At 53.5% G+C, this 16796-nt stretch overlaps 1 protein-coding gene across 1 annotated transcript in view; it reads left to right on the top strand.

The window, feature by feature from the left end:
- Nucleotides 1-13506, top strand: part of CD9 (CD9 molecule) — a 35629-nt gene extending 22123 nt beyond the window's left edge. The window contains exons 2-8 of the mRNA XM_019925969.3: nt 2141-2246; nt 8436-8533; nt 9128-9202; nt 10816-10914; nt 11036-11125; nt 11745-11828; nt 12998-13506. Of these exons, the coding sequence (XP_019781528.2) occupies nt 2141-2246; nt 8436-8533; nt 9128-9202; nt 10816-10914; nt 11036-11125; nt 11745-11828; nt 12998-13063 (618 nt within the window). The 3' untranslated portion in view covers nt 13064-13506. The remainder of the gene's footprint in view (nt 1-2140; nt 2247-8435; nt 8534-9127; nt 9203-10815; nt 10915-11035; nt 11126-11744; nt 11829-12997) is intronic.
- Nucleotides 13507-16796: the final 3290 nt, after the last annotated feature.

Raw genomic sequence — 16796 nt, 5'->3', positions numbered from 1 at the left:
TTTTTGTTCCTTTTGTGGTGACTCGTTTAAGAATTTTTCCAGCAAAGTAAGGGGTGGATGAGTAACTTTATCCACAGGGAGAATGACTGGAGGATAAGCCTTGGATGCGTGCAGGCAGCCTAGAGCAGAAAGGACGTGCGTGAAAGGACACGGCTTTCTCAGGCCCAGGTGCTCTCAGCGACAGCCCCGCCAAGATAAGGGCGAGAGGGGAGACTGAGGCCAGGGCTTGTGGCTCAGTGCTAACCGCAGTCTAGGATCACCTGCAAGTGCATGTGAAGCTCCAGCCTCCAGGCTTTTCAGGCTAATGCTTTCACATTCCCAAAGAGGCCAATGGCCTCCGTCTTCCATTCTCCAGGAATCTGATTGGGCCTGCTTGTGTTGGGGGTGGAGAAGGGGGAACTGCTACCTCCTTTCTTATAACTCTCCAAGACCCCAGGGGAGCTAGACCAGGGTCTTGGGTCTTAGTCCCCAGTGCACCGAGAGTTCCCAGCTGGGCCCTTGTTCTAAGAGGTCCTGAGAGTCAGGAGAACCCAGACTGAACCAGAGCATCCAAGCTCACCACGCCTGTTCGCCAGATGGGAGAACTGAAGCGATAGAACTCTAAGGAATTCCAGACCGTCACTGTGGACACCTCTACGGGAGTAGACGAGGGTTTTGGGGGTTTTTTGGCCCCGCCAGGCAGCATGCGGGATCTTAGTTCCCCGACCAGGATTGAACCTGGGCCCTCCCTGCAGTGGAAGCACAGAGTCCTAATCACTGGACCGCCAGGGAATTCCCTGTAGACAAGGTTTTAACTCTACTGCAGTGTGAAGTCTTGGGTCGCCCCTCCCACTGCTGCTGTCTCCACTCTCCACCCAGCACGTCCAAACCCGCTGCAAAGTCATGGGAAAAGGAGAGAAGCAGAGACAGAGAAGAGGCCTGTCTATGCTGCAGGCTGTCCTGGCCCTTGGGGCAAAGAACCCAGCTCCCTGAGGAGGAGGGTTCTGACACAGGGTGCCTCTGTTGAGGAGGGTGGGCCAGCGAAACCTGGGGCTGGGCACTGGCCCTGAGCCCACACACCCTCCTCCAGCCAGCCACCACCCACAGCCTGTGAGTCACCCCAGCAAGCCCTGGTACAGGCCAGCAGCAGTGGGGAGGGGAGCTCAGCTGGCCTGGCGGGGCCTGGCAGGGGGCCTCCTCCCTGGCATCAAGTTCAGCAGTGCCTGACGGGCCGGGATTGATGCCTCAGTCTTTCCGTACTGGGAGAGTCTGCCCTTTAAGGTCCAGTATCTCAACTTGCCCACCTATGAAATGGGTTTTTCACTAAATTGTAGGATCGGACAATCCTCTGGAGATTTCTTGTCTAATGTTTACAAGTAAATGTCCACCTGAGCCTGGAGTCGGGTGGGTCAGCTTGTTAGGCTTCCCTGTGTGAAGAGAGAGGCGCCAGCTGTGGGTAGGTTTCACTGAGCAGCACGGTTTAGTCCGGAATCACAGCTGCCCTCACAGCCCAGGGAGGTACCTACGCGTTGGGCGATGTTTTTTCTTTTCTTTTATTGTCTGGTATATATACAGAGGAGTGCAGAAAACACAAACAGTGTGAAGGATAATTATGAAGTGAATATCCGGGCCACTACCACCCAAGTCAAAGCTAGAATATCGCCGGTGCCCTAGACCCGCCTCCCCCCACCCCCACGCTGTTCCCTCCTCAGAAACCCCGCCCTCCCTACAGGCCACCACTCACTCGACTTTATGATCATCACTTCCTTCTTTTTCTGTTATGATATACATGCCCTCCTAAACAAGAGTTTTTAACTGTATGGAATTGTATTGTACGTGTCCGGTGCTTTTTGCTTCTTCTGATTAACATCGTGAGATGCACTCGTAGTATTGCACAAACTGTGGCGGGTTCATTTTCACGGCTGTATAATATTCTGTTGTCCACGAGGTATCCATCCCCGTACTGCTGGTAGATAATTGTTTATTCCCAACTGGCTGGTATTTTTAGCAAATGGCTCGACCCCCTGCTCCCACCCCCACCTGGCTGCTGCTACTTCCAGATGCCCGGCGAGGGGCAGAGGCCAAGGGCAACTCACCTGAGCTAGGGCACCGCGCTGTTCCTGACAGCCGGGCTCACGCCGATATCCCGTGTGTCTTGCAGCTTGCCGGGATCGCGGTCCTTGCCATCGGACTATGGCTCCGATTCGACACGCAGACCAAGAGCATCTTCGAGCAAGAGAATAATAATAACTCCAGCTTCTACACAGGTGAGTGGGGGACCTTGCTGTTCCCTCCAGCTGTGGAGAGTCCACGTTGATCCAAGGACTTGGGCTGGGGAGGACTTCTGCTCCAGCTGCATTGCCAGTCGGGTCCTTTTCCAGCTGGGCTTTTGTGTAGTTGTGCCCACGCATCTGCATTTAACCGATGTGGTGTCTTTTTCCAAGCTGACCGAGCCTGGCATTGGGACCATTCTCTGATGTGAAGTCAGCTCCGCCAAAGCCGCTGCCACCCTGGAGGGTTTCAGAACCTCTGTTCTTGTCTCTGAACTTCTCTCTGAATTTTATGTCTAAGAAGCCTGGTTCATTTCTTTAATTTAAAAAACTTTGTCCTGGGGACCCACAGAGCCAGGGGAAGGAGAGGGAGCATCTCCCGCACGGTTCAGATAGGGGCTCAGAGACCCAGAGGACCTGCCTCCTGGATAACATTCAGATTAATACGAGAGACTAGAAGAGACACCAGCCCCTCAGACCCCTGCGCTGGGACACAGGCCATGCATGTTAAGTCTTATCTGTTTTCTAAAGTGATTTTGTTTTAGGGCAAAGGCTTCCAGTTTGAAGATAAATAGATTTAGCAGGTTTCTTTCTGCACACGACATCTTCTTCTAGCATCGTTCTGTCCCTTTCACCAGCATATTGCCGTGTAAGCATCTCTAACAGGAGTGGGAGGGCCGGGGCCTGTCTGAGGCAGTTCCCTGGTTTCTGAGTCAGCTCACAGATCCTCTCGGCTCTCCCCTCGCCTGGTTGGGGGATAGGAACCACTTCATTTGCAAAAAACAAAAGCGGCCCCCTATTTTTAGGAGGATGCTGTCATGTCATCAGGCTCCAAGTGTAAGTTTGGTCATTTCCTTTCCACCCACCAAAGAAGTTATTTTTAAAAAAAGACGGAGCAAACAGTCTGAAGAGCGTTATCACCCAGACCTTCAGGAAGAACGCGGTGGCCAGTGGTGCATGACCCCCTCCCGCCTCCCAGGGCCAGCCTCCAGCTGGTGGCCCCGCAGGCGCCTGGGTCTGGGGATGGTTTCCCTGCCTTCGTCTCTTTTTGGTGGTGCTGTTAGTTGGGGTTTTTTAGGGAGTGTCTCCCAATTGTCAGAAAGAAAGTAAGGGAAAGAAAAGCACAGCATACGTTTTTTTAAAACTACACACACATGCTCTTCCCTGGTGGCGCAGTGGTTAAGAATCCACATGCCAATGCAGGGGACACGGGTTCGAGCCCTGGTCTGGGAAGATCCCACATGCTACGGAGCAACTAAGCCCGTGAGCCACAACTACTGAGCCACATGCCACAACTAGCCCGCGCGCCTAGACCCTGTGCTCCGCAACAAGAGAAGCCACCGCAATGAGAAGCCCGCGCACCGCAACGAAGAGTAGCCCCCGCCGCAACTAGAGAAAGTAGCCCCCGCCGCAACTAGAGAAAGTAGCCCTCACCACAACTAGAGAAAGCCTGTGCGCAGCAACAAAGACCCAATGCAGCCAAAAATAAATAAATAAAGTTAAAAAAAAAAAAAGTACATTGAAAACTACACACACAGAGTTTTTAGGGAGCAGGTTTCCATAGGGCCCTGACTTGTTTTAGCTACAGCATTCTTTTGTGAGGTTTTTGGCAGCCTCGGCAGGCCTGGAATGCCACTCTGTGAGCTGGGGCAGTGGGACTGCAGGGTAGGGTCAGGGGCTGAGGACAGGCCTTGAGCTCTCCATGTCACGTCACAACAAGGAGCTGGGGACCCTCTGCAGGGAGAGCAGATCTAGGAGCAGGTATGTGCAAGCAGGTGGCATTGTCCTAGAGCGAGTCCCCGGCCTCCCCATGCTCTGCAGGTGCCTGACTCCATACCTCTGGTCGCTTCCAACGACCAGTTTCTGTTTTGTTATCTAGGACTCTGGCTCATTCTGTGTATTTTTTTTTTTATTGGGGTATAGTTGATTTACAATGTTGTGTTAGTTTCAGGTGTACAGCAAAGTGAGTCCGTTATACATATATCCACTCTTTTTTATTTTTTTGACCTCGTGGCTTATGGACTCTTAGTTCCCCGACCAGGGATTGAACCTGGGCCCTCAGCAGTGAAAGCATGGAGTACCAACCACTGGCTGGACCGCCAGGGAAGTCCCTCCCTAGGCCTTTTGACTTTGCCCCAATTGTGGTTGGGGGAGACAGGCCCCCGGCACCAGCAGCCCAGCAGGTGACAGGTAGGAAAGTCAGGCAGGTGGCAGGAGAGTGACAAGCATACAGCCAGAGGGGCCAGGCCTGCCTCCAGGAATCTCCCAGGACTCAGGTCCCCTGGCCATTGCGGCGTCCTTCTGATGGCCCGTGGTCCTACCTGAGGTGGCCAGGAGCTGGTCCAAAGGCACATCCCAAAGAGACACAGCAAAACCCCTACTGAGGGACAAGTGGCCACTGCCCCCTGAGCTCTCATAGACAGATACAAACCCTCTGCACTGGACCCCCTTCCTGGGAAAGGGCTCGGCTTTGAAGACTTCATTCTGCTGGCAGAAGCCCAGGGCTTGGAGGGTGATGCAAGTGACATCACATAGAACACAGTCAGCGACTGACCACTTGGGCCTGGCTGGGCCCCACGCTTCGCTGAGTGCTTCGGGCAACTGAATAATTGTCACAGCCGGGCAAAGGGCCAAGGAGGCTTCGTTCTCTGTGTCCCCTTCCCCCTCGGGCTGTGACATCAGCCTTTGCATTGACCCACAGCCCCTCTTCCAGCAGAGGGTGCCAGCTCCGTCCCAGCGGCTCTTCCTGACATCATGGGTGACCGTCCCTTGCACTTGGGTACAGACCATCTGCAGGGCAAGCCACAGGCCAGCCTGGCCATGCAGCTGACCCTTCAGGAAACCTGAAGGACCCAGGGGTGTCTTTTCTCCAGCGGGGCCACAGCTTTCAAGGTAGAGAACGAATGCATAATCAGGCAGAGAAGCGAGGGAAGAAACTTGGCAACGTTCAGAACAGTCTCTAGTGGATCCAGAACGGCTGACAGCCTTATATGGACCTTCTCTGCAGTTCGGGCCCTGGAGATTCAGGCCGTCAACAGTATCCATAATCCCAGGCTGCAGACGAATTGGGGAACTTCTTCTTCTCGGTCCCAGCCCAGCAGCCCTTCTTCAGTCCTTGGTCCAGCCATCAGTGGGCTGGACGGGGACGGGGAGAGAGCCATCGGGGAGCAGACCTAGGGTTCCTCGGAACCCCTGCTTGACTTATTTGGAGACAGTAAACTGTTCTCAGCAAGTGGAGGCCAGAGGCTCGGCCGGAGTTTGTTCTGCACACAAACGTGTGGGGAGCACTGTTTGCAAGATGGGATGGGGGTGGTGACGGGAGGCTGACGTGTCCCCTGCCTTCCCCAGGCCGAGAGTCCCAATCAACAGGTGGAAAAAGGCTTTTGTGTAAAGGACACAGCAGATGCTACTGCTTCACTAGAAGCTTTTATTTTTTTATTTTTATTTTTGGAGTAGGCCTGTAATGTCAGCCTGAAGAAAGCAGAACAAACAGCCCTTAAGCAAGTGAATACAGTAAAATCCCAGAGAAGGCTCCGTGACACGTAACTTTTTCCATGAGTCAGACTGAAAGCTAACATCCACTTGTTTCATAAAGGGGAATGCTTTGTCATTTACCACCGCCAGCCCCTGCTCACAAGCTCGGGGTGCAGACCGGGCGGAGCCTGTCCAAGGGGAAGCCCGGGACGGCCCTTTGAAGCGGCAGCCCTCAGCCTGCAGGGGATGGAAGGCTTCTGGGGTTGCACCTCATAGCTGAGCCGCCCTATGGCTTGACGGCTGCCGTCCAAAATCCCCATGAACAGCCACCAGGGAATTGCTCATCGTCATCCCCCACTGGATGGAGAGGGTGACGCCAAGACACCCCAGATCTAGCAGCTGTCCGAGCAAGATTGAAAACCAAGACGCTTGGACCTAAAATCTTCATCTGCTGAGCCCAACCAAGATTGAATATTTACTATTAACCGACAGGCCCATGAGGAGAAGGTTCTCTCTGCGTGGGAAATGCGTTTTCCTTTAATGGCTCTCTGTTGCCGCCACCCTGACTCCTCTGCCTTCTGCCAGGGCCGCCCGGCCAGGCTGGGATCCGGACGGAGAGAGAGCGCGTCTGTGTGGTCATCCCCACTCAACCCTGCGATGGAGCTCAAAGGAGGGACCTCATCCTTTGTTGTCTTGCCCCAGTGGGGAGAGATGAGGAGACGGGGAGAAACGGGGGCCGTGTTACCGCTCACTGGGGTCCCCGAGTCAGAGCCCAGACCCGAAAGCGCTGCCCCTTCTCCTGCAGTGGCCCTGTGTGGGCGGGGCGGACCTGCCTCCCCAAGTCCAGCCTGTGGCCCCATGGAGTGGACGACCTAGGAGGATGGGACTTGACTCCAAGACAAGCTGCATTTGTCCCCTTGCCCAGTCTGGGCCGGGCGTGCACGGGAACAATACCCATATTCATCGGGGTTTGCCAGCAAGGCCACGTGACTTGACATCACGACAGATGTGGGGAGGGGACGGGCAGAGGACAAACGCTCCCTTGTGTGCGCCCCTCGCTGTGCTGCCCGGGCGTCTCAGCCACGGGCCGCTGCGAGGTTTGCTGCCTACACAGCTCCGGCCTGGGAGGAGGGTACGGATGTGGGACGGTGAAATCACTGTGACACCTGCCGGGGTTCTCGTCGCAGCGTCCTGTTGTGCATTGTGGTGAAGCACGCCTGCTTTAGGGAGGTCTCCCTGCTCCCAGCGAGGGGACAGCAGGGAGGGAGCAGCACGTCTGTGAAATTTGGCATCACAACCGTGATTATTCCCAACTGTCGTCCATCCTTCGTACTGTGAAGATTGACAGTAGCTGACTGTACGTCAACTATACCTTAATAAAAGATTAAAATTTTTTAAATTCAAGTTAGAAGGATTAGCAGCAGCTACCGCTTGTTGTGGACGTTTGGAGCGTATGGCCTAATCCTCACAGCAATCCTTGCGGTGGGCATTTTTCCTGTCCCCAGTTTGCAGATGGAAGACAGTTACACAGAGAGACAAGTGGCCTTCCCAGGGTCACAGAGCCGGCTTTCAAACCCAGGCATTTGGGGCTCTCGACGTGTGACAGGAGGCCCCTCCCAGCAGTGGACAGATGCCAGGGAGGCCTAGGACTTCTTTGCCAGTTTTCCCGGGGCCTCTGGGGGCTGGCGGAGGGAACCGGGGAAGGGGGTGGTCACTGCAGGTCAGCTGTGCTTCTCAGGAATATAACTGAACGATGGGCCCCTCTGGGCATTCCCTGGGGGAGTGTGGAATGACTAGGGCCGGGGCTGTGTCCCACTGTGTCCCCCTGTCCCAGGCCAGAGTTGTGGAACTCACAGCCCTTCACCACCCTTTCTGCACTGGACACCCCAACTGAGTGTTTAGAAACCTTGTCACTCACCTTCCCTCTAGCAAGGAGGATCCTTTCCACTCAACCTGGTGTAACTGAATTGCAGCTGTAAGATCTCACTGGTGTGCTATAAGGGATCTTTTGAAATTTTCTAGCAACCAACTCCTCATGTTACTGTTAAGGAAATAAGGAAATTGTAATCTTACCCAAGGTCACACAGCAGTTAGTAGCAGAGTTGGGACCAGAACAAGGGTCTTCTGACACCCAGGCTGTTCTTTGCACTAGAGCAGGGTTCTCGTGCCCTCGGACGTCGCTAAGTGTGCAGGCCTGGCTGCCACCAGGCGGCAGGGCGGGAAGGCATCCCCTCTGGGGATATGGCAGGGCTGGCCTGCCCAGAGCGTGGGTGTCTGCGTGTGCACAGCCCCTTCCTGCTGAAGCCTTGCTCTCCTCGCCTCTTGTGTCAGGTAGAGGCCAGCAGGAGGTTTGTCAGAGCCTCAGGACGTTAGCCCAAGTTTGGAGAGTCTGATTTAACTAGCGGGAGTGGGTCCATCCAGCTGGAGACGGGTGCAGACTGGACCGGTCCGTCCTGAGTAGAATCTGGGGCTCCCGTGGATGTTCTGTGTCCTAGGGCGGGGGCAGTGGGCATCTTCCAGGAGGGCTGAGGGTAAGGTGGGAATGGGGGCTTGATGGGTGGGTCCCAGAGGAGAGACAGGTGGGAGGAGGCTGTTTGGGCCTCTTGTGCCCTTGACGGGGGCAGTAAGGATGCGGAGAGGGAACGAGATCAGGAAGCACCTACACGTCCCCGCTAACAGCTCCTTGTCCTGTCCTCTGCCCTGTGCCCTCAGGAGTTTACATTCTGATTGGAGCCGGCGCCCTCATGATGCTGGTGGGTTTCCTGGGCTGCTGTGGGGCTGTGCAGGAGTCCCAGTGCATGCTGGGATTGGTGAGTGTCCCCTCTGTGCCCACAGTCCCTGGTGTCCCAGGGTGCCCACCCGAGATCCCACAGACCAGGGGGCGGGACGGGGCAGAGCGGGTGCCCATCTCATTGCCCCCATCCCCGGCCCCGGGATGACACGCTGCCCCTCTTCCTTTCTGGAGCCTCTGTCTCATCACTTCCCTTAGGCAACTAAATGCCAGGACTTTGTTTTTCCCTTTGTCGAGGACCACGTTTGCTTTTTTTCCCTGAATCCACAGGTACCTTCGCCTCCCCTTCTTGTTTCAAAATTTGTTACAATTTTCCTCAAACTCTGGGTTGTATTCACCTCCTTCTTTCCTCAAATCTCTGGTTTCTGTGAGCAGGTGAGGGTGTTTCATCGCTGACTCTTCGCTGACACCTTAGAAATATCAGTTCTGGGGTCTGTGCCACTCTCTCCTCCTGCGGCTTTCCCCTCCTGGCCTTGGCAGGGCGCTGGTAGTTCTGTGGACCCCCTCCCGTCCCTTCCAGGCATCCCTTCCCGCCCCCAGAGCCCGGGTCCCCAGATGCTCGTTCCAGCCGGCCGGCTGGGACTGTGCCTCACTCCAGCCCTTTCCCTTCCAGTTCTTTGGCTTCCTCTTGGTGATATTTGCCATTGAAATCGCTGCGGCCATCTGGGGATACTCCCACAAGGATGAGGTAGGTTTTTCCCGTAAGGTCTCTTGGGAGTTAGGGGATGGGGTGATGGCGGTGGAAGGGTGTCCCAGCTGGTCCCTTGCTTCGGCCTTTGGCCTTCAGCCATCAGACGTGCCTGTGAGGGGAGCTCCCCAGGGAAGGGAATGCGAGTGTTCACACTACCCTGGGCGGGTGAGTGCCGGCCACTGCTTCCCGTGCCCTGGACGGCGCTGGCACGGAGTGGGTGTTCGGGTAGTATTGTTGGGTCAGCGTGTCTGCCCCTCACACCTCAGCAGCCCTCCCCTCAACTTCTCTGGAACACGACTTAGGGAAATGTGGCTTCGTCTGGCCCGGACCCACCACACCCACCCCCGGTCCCTCCCCTCATCTCTAAGTCCGTGCCACCACCAGCCAAGGGCTGCACCCCGCTCGCCGGGGGCCAGAGATGCGTGGGTGGTGGTCCCCACCCCAAGGAGCTGTGGCCCCTAGTGTGGGAGAAGGACATGCCTTTGACTAGTGTCTCAGAAGCCATTTATAATCAGAAGCCCCGTGGGATTTGAAAGCCGGCGTGGGGAAGGGGACTCTCTTCTGGCTTCACGGAGAGAGAGGGGTGTTGACCTAAACCCGGAAGGAGAGAGAGGATTTCAGGAGGAAAGCTGGTGGAGGCTGGACCTTCCCGGCAAAGAAAGGGTCTGAGCACAGCTGAGGGTGGGCTCAGTGGGGCGCCAGGGTGGGCTGCATCAGAACAGTGTTTCAGGAAGGGCTGTCTTGTCATGTTTAGCAGGAGGGGGCCAAAGAAGAGAGACCCTGGATACAGGCTTTTTTTTTTTTTTTTTTTTTTTTTTGTGGTACGTGGGCCTCTCACCGTTGTGGCCTCTCCCGTTGCGGAGCACAGGCTCCGGACGCACAGGCTCAGTGGCCATGGCTCAAGGGCCCAGCCGCTCCGCGGCATGTGGGATCTTCCCGGACCAGGGCACGAACCCGTGTCCCCTGCATCGGCAGGCAGACTCCCAACCACTGAGCCACCAGGGAAGCCCTACAGGCATTCTTAAACCCGGATGCACCCGGTGCAGAAGCATAACGCTACTTCCTTCGTGTTATAAAACGATAGCTAGCCCTTCTCCCCTGTTTGCACCAGACACTGCTACAGGCTTAATGCAATATCACCTTTAAATCCTCGCCATAACCTCTGAGGTGGGGACTATTATGATGTCCATTCTACGTACGCAGAAACTCATGTACAGAGAGGTTTGGTAATTTGCCAAAAGTCACCCAGTCTCTGAGTGAAGGAAAAAAGATGGAAGCCTGAAAAACTAGCCGAATCAGGAGTAGGCTTTTTGTTTTTAGTTCCTTAGATTGAGGCAATTTAATTTTGTTTCTAGGTAGAAGGGAAGGAGCCAAGTGGGGCTGAAGGGACCAACCAAAGGTGCAAAAAGAAGGGGAAATGGCTGGAGCGGTTCCTAGAGGATGTGGGAGGAGATGAGGGGGGACCCCGGAGGCCCCGAGGCGGGGAGGTCCTAGTCCAGTGGCTTGTCCGCTCCGGGAACTTGTGGCTGCACGTGAACAAGACGGAACAGGTGACGTTCGTTCGTTCATAAAGAAGCCATCTCTGCTCCTCTCTTGTCTGTGCATCCCAGGTGATCAAGGAAGTCCAGGAATTTTACAGGGACACCTACAACAAGCTGAAAAACAAGGACGAGCCCCAGCGGGAGACGCTGAAAGCCATCCACTACGCGGTACACCGGCTTCGCTAAGACGCTGCCCTTCTCCTTGCCTTTCTTCAGAACATGTGTGCATCTCTATTTCAGTCCTCTTTATTTATCTCTCCCACCCCCATCCCTGTCCTTCCCTCTGCAGTTGGACTGCTGTGGTTTGGCTGGGGGAGTAGAACAATTTATCTCAGACATCTGCCCCAAAAAGGACATACTCGACAACCTCACGACGAAGGTAAGCTTACGGGCAAGACCCTTGTGCCCGGCCCAGATGCTCTGGGCAAATCCTGCCAAAGTGGACTTGCATTCAGCTCCCTGGATCTGGGAGGACAGCATCCCAGTGCTTCCTAAACACCTCTTCCCCCTGGGAAGGACCCAAGGTGGCCATCTTCTTTCTCCCCTGCCCTGGGCCTCTGTTTCCTCAAGGGCAGCAAAACAAAGGCCAGGGAAATAACAAAGTGTTCTAGCTCCCTGCAACAATGGGGCCCTCCAGCCGTCGTGTATGGGCGATGCTCCCAGGCCTGGACTCCTGCTTTATAGACTTGTGAGCAGCCCATGGTTGTGAGCTAGAGCCAATGTCCAAACTTCAGAATAATAGGAGGTAACCCTATGGCCACATAAGACATGGACCCCAAAGCAAGGGCTCATCCCTCTTCCCTCCCTGAATTTCTTGCCCAAATTTTGGGGACCCACCTCCCATCTCTCTCCTGGTTCTCCTTTCCATCCACCAGCCAGTCCCCAGCCCTTGCTCTGGGACCACCAGCGCTCCGGGTATGAGATGGGTGCCGTGGGGGGTAGGGGGGAGCCTGGAGCAGGACCGTGTATGACCTGCGTTCTTGGTTTGCCCCCCCAAGCCCTGCCCTGAGGCCATCGAAGAGGTCTTCCAAAACAAATTCCACATCATCGGCGCCGTGGGCATCGGGATTGCCGTGGTGATGGTGAGTGCCAGGGGGCATGGGGAGGGAACCTTAGTAATTAAGATTGATTAAGCCCTTGCTCTGGCCAGGCACTGCTTTAGCTAATCAACTAATTTATCAACTGATGTACGCCTCGCCGTATCCACGAAGTGGGAACGATTCATATCCCCATTTCACAGACTCGGGAACTATTCATATCCCCATTTCACAGACTCGGGCCCGGAGAGACAGAGAGGTTGAGTCCATTGATCAGAGTCTCTGAGGTCAGGAGTGAAGCATCTGGGATTTGAACTCACTGTATCTCCAGAACCCATTCCCATAGCCATCAAGGTGCAGGGATAAATATGAGGTGATTCCACCGTGTCTGGTCCACAGACCACACTTGGAACAGCAAGGATGTAGACCACCCAGACCTGTTAGTGATCCCGGGATCATCTTAAGAACATGTTCTCACCGTGCACCTGCTTTTCTTTGCCCCACGAAAGTAGTTCAGTAAAAGCAACATGGATGTGAACTGTCTCCCCTCCCACTGTGGTCAGAAAGACACCCCAAGGTGGAAAACCAGGAGGAGACTGAAAGCTTCCAACAATCTACTCTCATGTCAGGAGCCCCCAGAAGCCACCAGGGGCCAGCCAGCTTCCCTGGGGTCACCCGTCTTCCCCCACAAGGGAGTGATGGGACTCTGTAGGGGACACAGCCTTCCTCTGCCCCTTGCAAAGACCCCCCCCAGAGAGAGAATCGCTTCCTGTCTTAGGGGTAATTGACACCCCTCCTCTGCATCTAGGAAAGGCTTGAAGTAGCTTTCAGTAAAAGGCATGACAATACCTTTAAAACTAGAATAGAAAACACAGACGTACGCAAAGAGGGAAGTGAAAGTATTGGCCTGTAGACACTACGGGAATAGCTGGCGTTGGAGCATTCAATTTAAGAACGCTCACCTTGAGAGTTCCCAGGGAGCTGGCTTGTGCGGCCTGCAGCGGCCGACGGCTGCAGACTCAGAATCCCCCGGTCAGCAGTCCCTCCACTGTCTTACTTACATTTCTCCTGCTTCACACCCTTTACCTCCTTTGGCCTCGTGGGCGCCTTCCCCTTGTCATTTGTAGCGGCCGGCGTGTCTCCTGTCTTCCCCTCTCCCTCCGCCTTCCCGCAGCACAGCCACATACTTGCTCACGCCCCTTCCTGTCTTCCAGATATTCGGCATGATCTTCAGCATGATCCTGTGCTGCGCCATCCGCAGGAACCGAGAGATGGTCTAGAGGCAGCGCTGCAGCCGCGAGCAGGAAAGTTCACCCCTGAAGACTGTTGGTTATTTTCTCGGGGTTCCGTGTTTTTGTGTGTGTGTGGTTTTTTTTTTTTTGTTTTTCTTTGCCACTAACTTTAGTATTCATTCTGCATTTCTAAACAAAAAAGTTATTCTACGTTTGTGTTTTTAATGCTTTATTCAATATTGATATTTGTAGTTAAGGGATTTGGGTTTGCTCTGGTTTATATTTTTTTGGTCATTTGTTTTTGCTTATTATGTTAAGCAGAAGTCCTGCATTGAAAGGTACTATATTTGCTAGGCTCTAGGCAAAAGATATTGTATATAAAGAGATTTTTGTGTGTGTCTTTAAATAGATAAAAAAATGTCTATCAAGTTTAATCAGGTTGTAACTTATGTTAAAGACAATTTGATACATAATAAAAGATGATGACAACATCCCAAACTGGTTCTGGGGTTTTGCTTCCCTACATTTTTTTTAGAGCTGCTTATTTTTTCAAATGTTTTTCACCTGCTCTTTGCTCTGTGCGTACATGAGAAGTAGGTGGGAAGGTTGGTCTCCCTACTTTACTAGTGAGGGCATGGAGGGATGAAGGGATTTTGATCCAAGATCTCACCGTTGTTCACACATCAACACTGGAGCCTAGCCCGGGACTCTTTCTTGCAGCAATGTGATGTGTCTTGAGGATACAGTAGTAAACATGAGGTCCCCGGTGGCCCAGACTTTGTTTTATTCCCTGCTACACCCTCAGCACCTAGCACCTATTGCCTAGTGCATGAGTAAATGAGGGTATACTCATCGGGGTTTAAACAGAAGCAGAATATTAAATAACTTTTCTTACAGGGATTTGACCTTACACAATCGCTGGAGCTGGTTAAGCAGTCTCTATAAGACTATGATCTTTGCTTCCGACGTTGGAACTTGACGCCCACAGGCAGAGAGTCAGGGAGGACAGTTTGATGTAACGTGGGCGAGATCGAGAATGTGGAGCCCACGAGGACAGACAAATCCGCGTCTGTTCTTGTTCTTGATGATGGTGGCGTGGGTCCTGCAGAGGCGAGGACCCGACGCGGTGGACCCGAGCACACACCGGCTGGGATGTGGAGAACCTGAGTAAGCCAGCAAAGCGGCAGCCCTCTGTGTGAGCTGCGGAATGCCTGCTGCTCCATTTCCACCTCCGGTTGTGCTCCACTCTAACCAGAAAGGAGGAGGAAGAGGCATGCTGGGGGATGTCAGTCACCCTCACCAAGCCACCGTGCGGGAGACGGTCTTCACTCAGAGAGCCTAAAATCTAGTGAGCGGTTCAGAGCATCAAGCCAGCAATTACGACGGAGTGAGATAAGCACCACAAGAGGGGAAGTACAGAAGCGTAGCAAACCTGTTTTTATCTTCCACTCCTTGATTCAGTCTGGGCTCTTTCTCCACATTCAAAAAAGAGAGAGAGAACCAAAATGGCCCTGAACGCCATTACATTAAAAAATCAGAACACCGATGTTCACAGCAGCGTTATTCACGAGAGGCAAAAGGTGAAAACAGCCCAAAAATGTCCATCAGCAGGTGAAGGGATAAACAAAATGTGGTAGAGCCATACAACAGAATACAGTAAGTCCCCTACATACGAACCTTCCAGTTGCAAACTTTCAAAGACGCCAGCGTGCCTTCGCACGTCCAGTCACCTAAGTTAGTTCTCGTGTCTGGCGTACATGGTCACGTGCGTGCATCCTCTACAAGTGGTTGTGCTTTTGTGCACTTTGTACAGTACTGCGTAGAGTATAGTAGTACAGTATGTTTATTTCAAGCCCAGGATGTCCGGAAGCAAGAGTAAAAGCAGCGGTGTGTAGCCGATTGTGTTAGTTGGGTACCTCGGCTAACTTGGTTGGACATACGAACAAATTGGACTTACAGACGTCGTCTCGGAATGGAACTCGTTTGTATGTAGGGGACTTACTGTATGATTTCACCTCAAAAAGAAATGAGATTCCAACACATCTACAACACGGATGAGCCTTGGAGACATTATGCCAAGCAAAATAAGCCAGACAAAAAAGAACAAATACTGGACGATCCCAATTATATGGGGTACCTAGAATAGGCAGCTTCATAGAGACAGTAAGTAGATTGGAGGTAAGCCGGGGCTGGGGAGAGGAGAATGGGGAGTTATTGTATCATGAGTGCAGAGTTTCCGTTTGGGATAAAGAAAAAGGCGTGGAAGTAGATAGTGATGACGGCTGCACAGCACTGAAATGTACACTGAAATGTACGCAGTGCCAGCGAGCTGTACACCTAAAGGTGGTTAAAATGGTAAGTTGTCAGCTAGGTTTATTCTACCACAATTAACAAAACAAATCCAAGCTGGTTTGCATCCTTGGGTCTCTCTGCTGTTCTGTGGCCTCAGTCCCTTACTAATTTGAGCACTTGAAGGCTAACTACTATTTCAGTTGTGGGAATAACGGGCCAATCGTTTGTTTTATCTCACAGCGAGTGAGACTGTCTTAATTCACGGCATCACAATCCCTGAATGATGGTAGTATTCACCCTGGGGACTTCCCTGGCGCTCCAGTGGTTTGGACTCTGTGCTTCCACCGCAGGGGCCATGGGCTCAATACCTGGTCAGGGAACCAAGATCCCGCATGCCAAAAAAAAGGTAATATCCGCCCTGCTCATGACTGCCAGCTCCCGCTAGGAAAAGCAGGTCCCGTATACACACTTCCCAGTCCTGGCTTCTTTGCTGGAGAGAGTGGAGTCAGCAAAACAGATTGCTGCTACGTAAACTGAGGAATACCTCAGTTATACCCTGTCTTTCCGTTTGTCATAAATAATAGACCACCTGGGTAGCTTCAGCGAAAGCGAACAGTTTATTAAGAACACAGGTAGTATCTCATGGAACCCAAACATGGAAACACAGTTAAGCTGTGGAAGGTCCTGGAACCATGGACTGGGCACTCCTGCAGCTCTCCGCTTCTGGGTGCTGTGTTTTGCTCTCCAAAGACACCAATTGTCTCTGCTACTCAGTCTACATGGGGTGGAAAGAGAGCAGGTGTTCAGCTCCCAGGCTTACACAGAGACAACCTCCACCAGCCCCACTGGAAGTTTTTTGTTTGTTTGTTTTTAAAGGGCTTCAAATGCTTGGCTTTTTAATTATTTATTTGTTTGTTTGTTTGTTTTTGCTTTGTTGGGTCTCCATTTCTGTGCAAGGGCTTTCTCTAGTTGTGGCAAGCGGGGGCCACTCTTCATCGCGGTGCGCGGGCCTCTCACTGTCGTGGCCTCTTGCTGCGGAGCACAGGCTCCAGACGTGCAGGCTCAGCGGCCATGGCTCACGGGCCCAGCCGCTCCGCGGCATGTGGGATCCTCCCAGACCAGGGCTCGAACCCGTGTCCCCTGCATCGGCAGGCAGATTCTCAACCACTGCGCCACCAGGGAAGCCCCCCACTTGAAGTTTTTAGGAGAGAAAGTCTGACCCAGTTGCAGTGGAATATCTACCCCTGACCAGTCAGCTGTCGGGTGGGGGATCAGCACATCATAAGGACTCAGCCACCCTCTGACCTGCAGGCCGGGCCCAGGACCGGGAGAGGAGGGATTGTGAGAGCTGGCAGACACCCGGGAAGGAGCCAGCTGGTCCGCCCTCGCTGCCCTCAGTCCAGCCGGAACAAACCTGCTCTGCTGGCCACCAGGACCAGGGGAAGCTCCGCAGCAGAGGGAAAACCAAGATGGCCCAGAGCTCTCAGGA

This window comes from Tursiops truncatus, chromosome 11 (genome assembly GCF_011762595.2).
Source record: "Tursiops truncatus isolate mTurTru1 chromosome 11, mTurTru1.mat.Y, whole genome shotgun sequence".
NCBI classification, from domain to species: Eukaryota; Metazoa; Chordata; class Mammalia; order Artiodactyla; family Delphinidae; genus Tursiops; species Tursiops truncatus.
The sequence above is the reverse complement of the archived record's forward strand: the minus strand, read 5'-3'. Positions and strand labels throughout refer to the sequence as shown.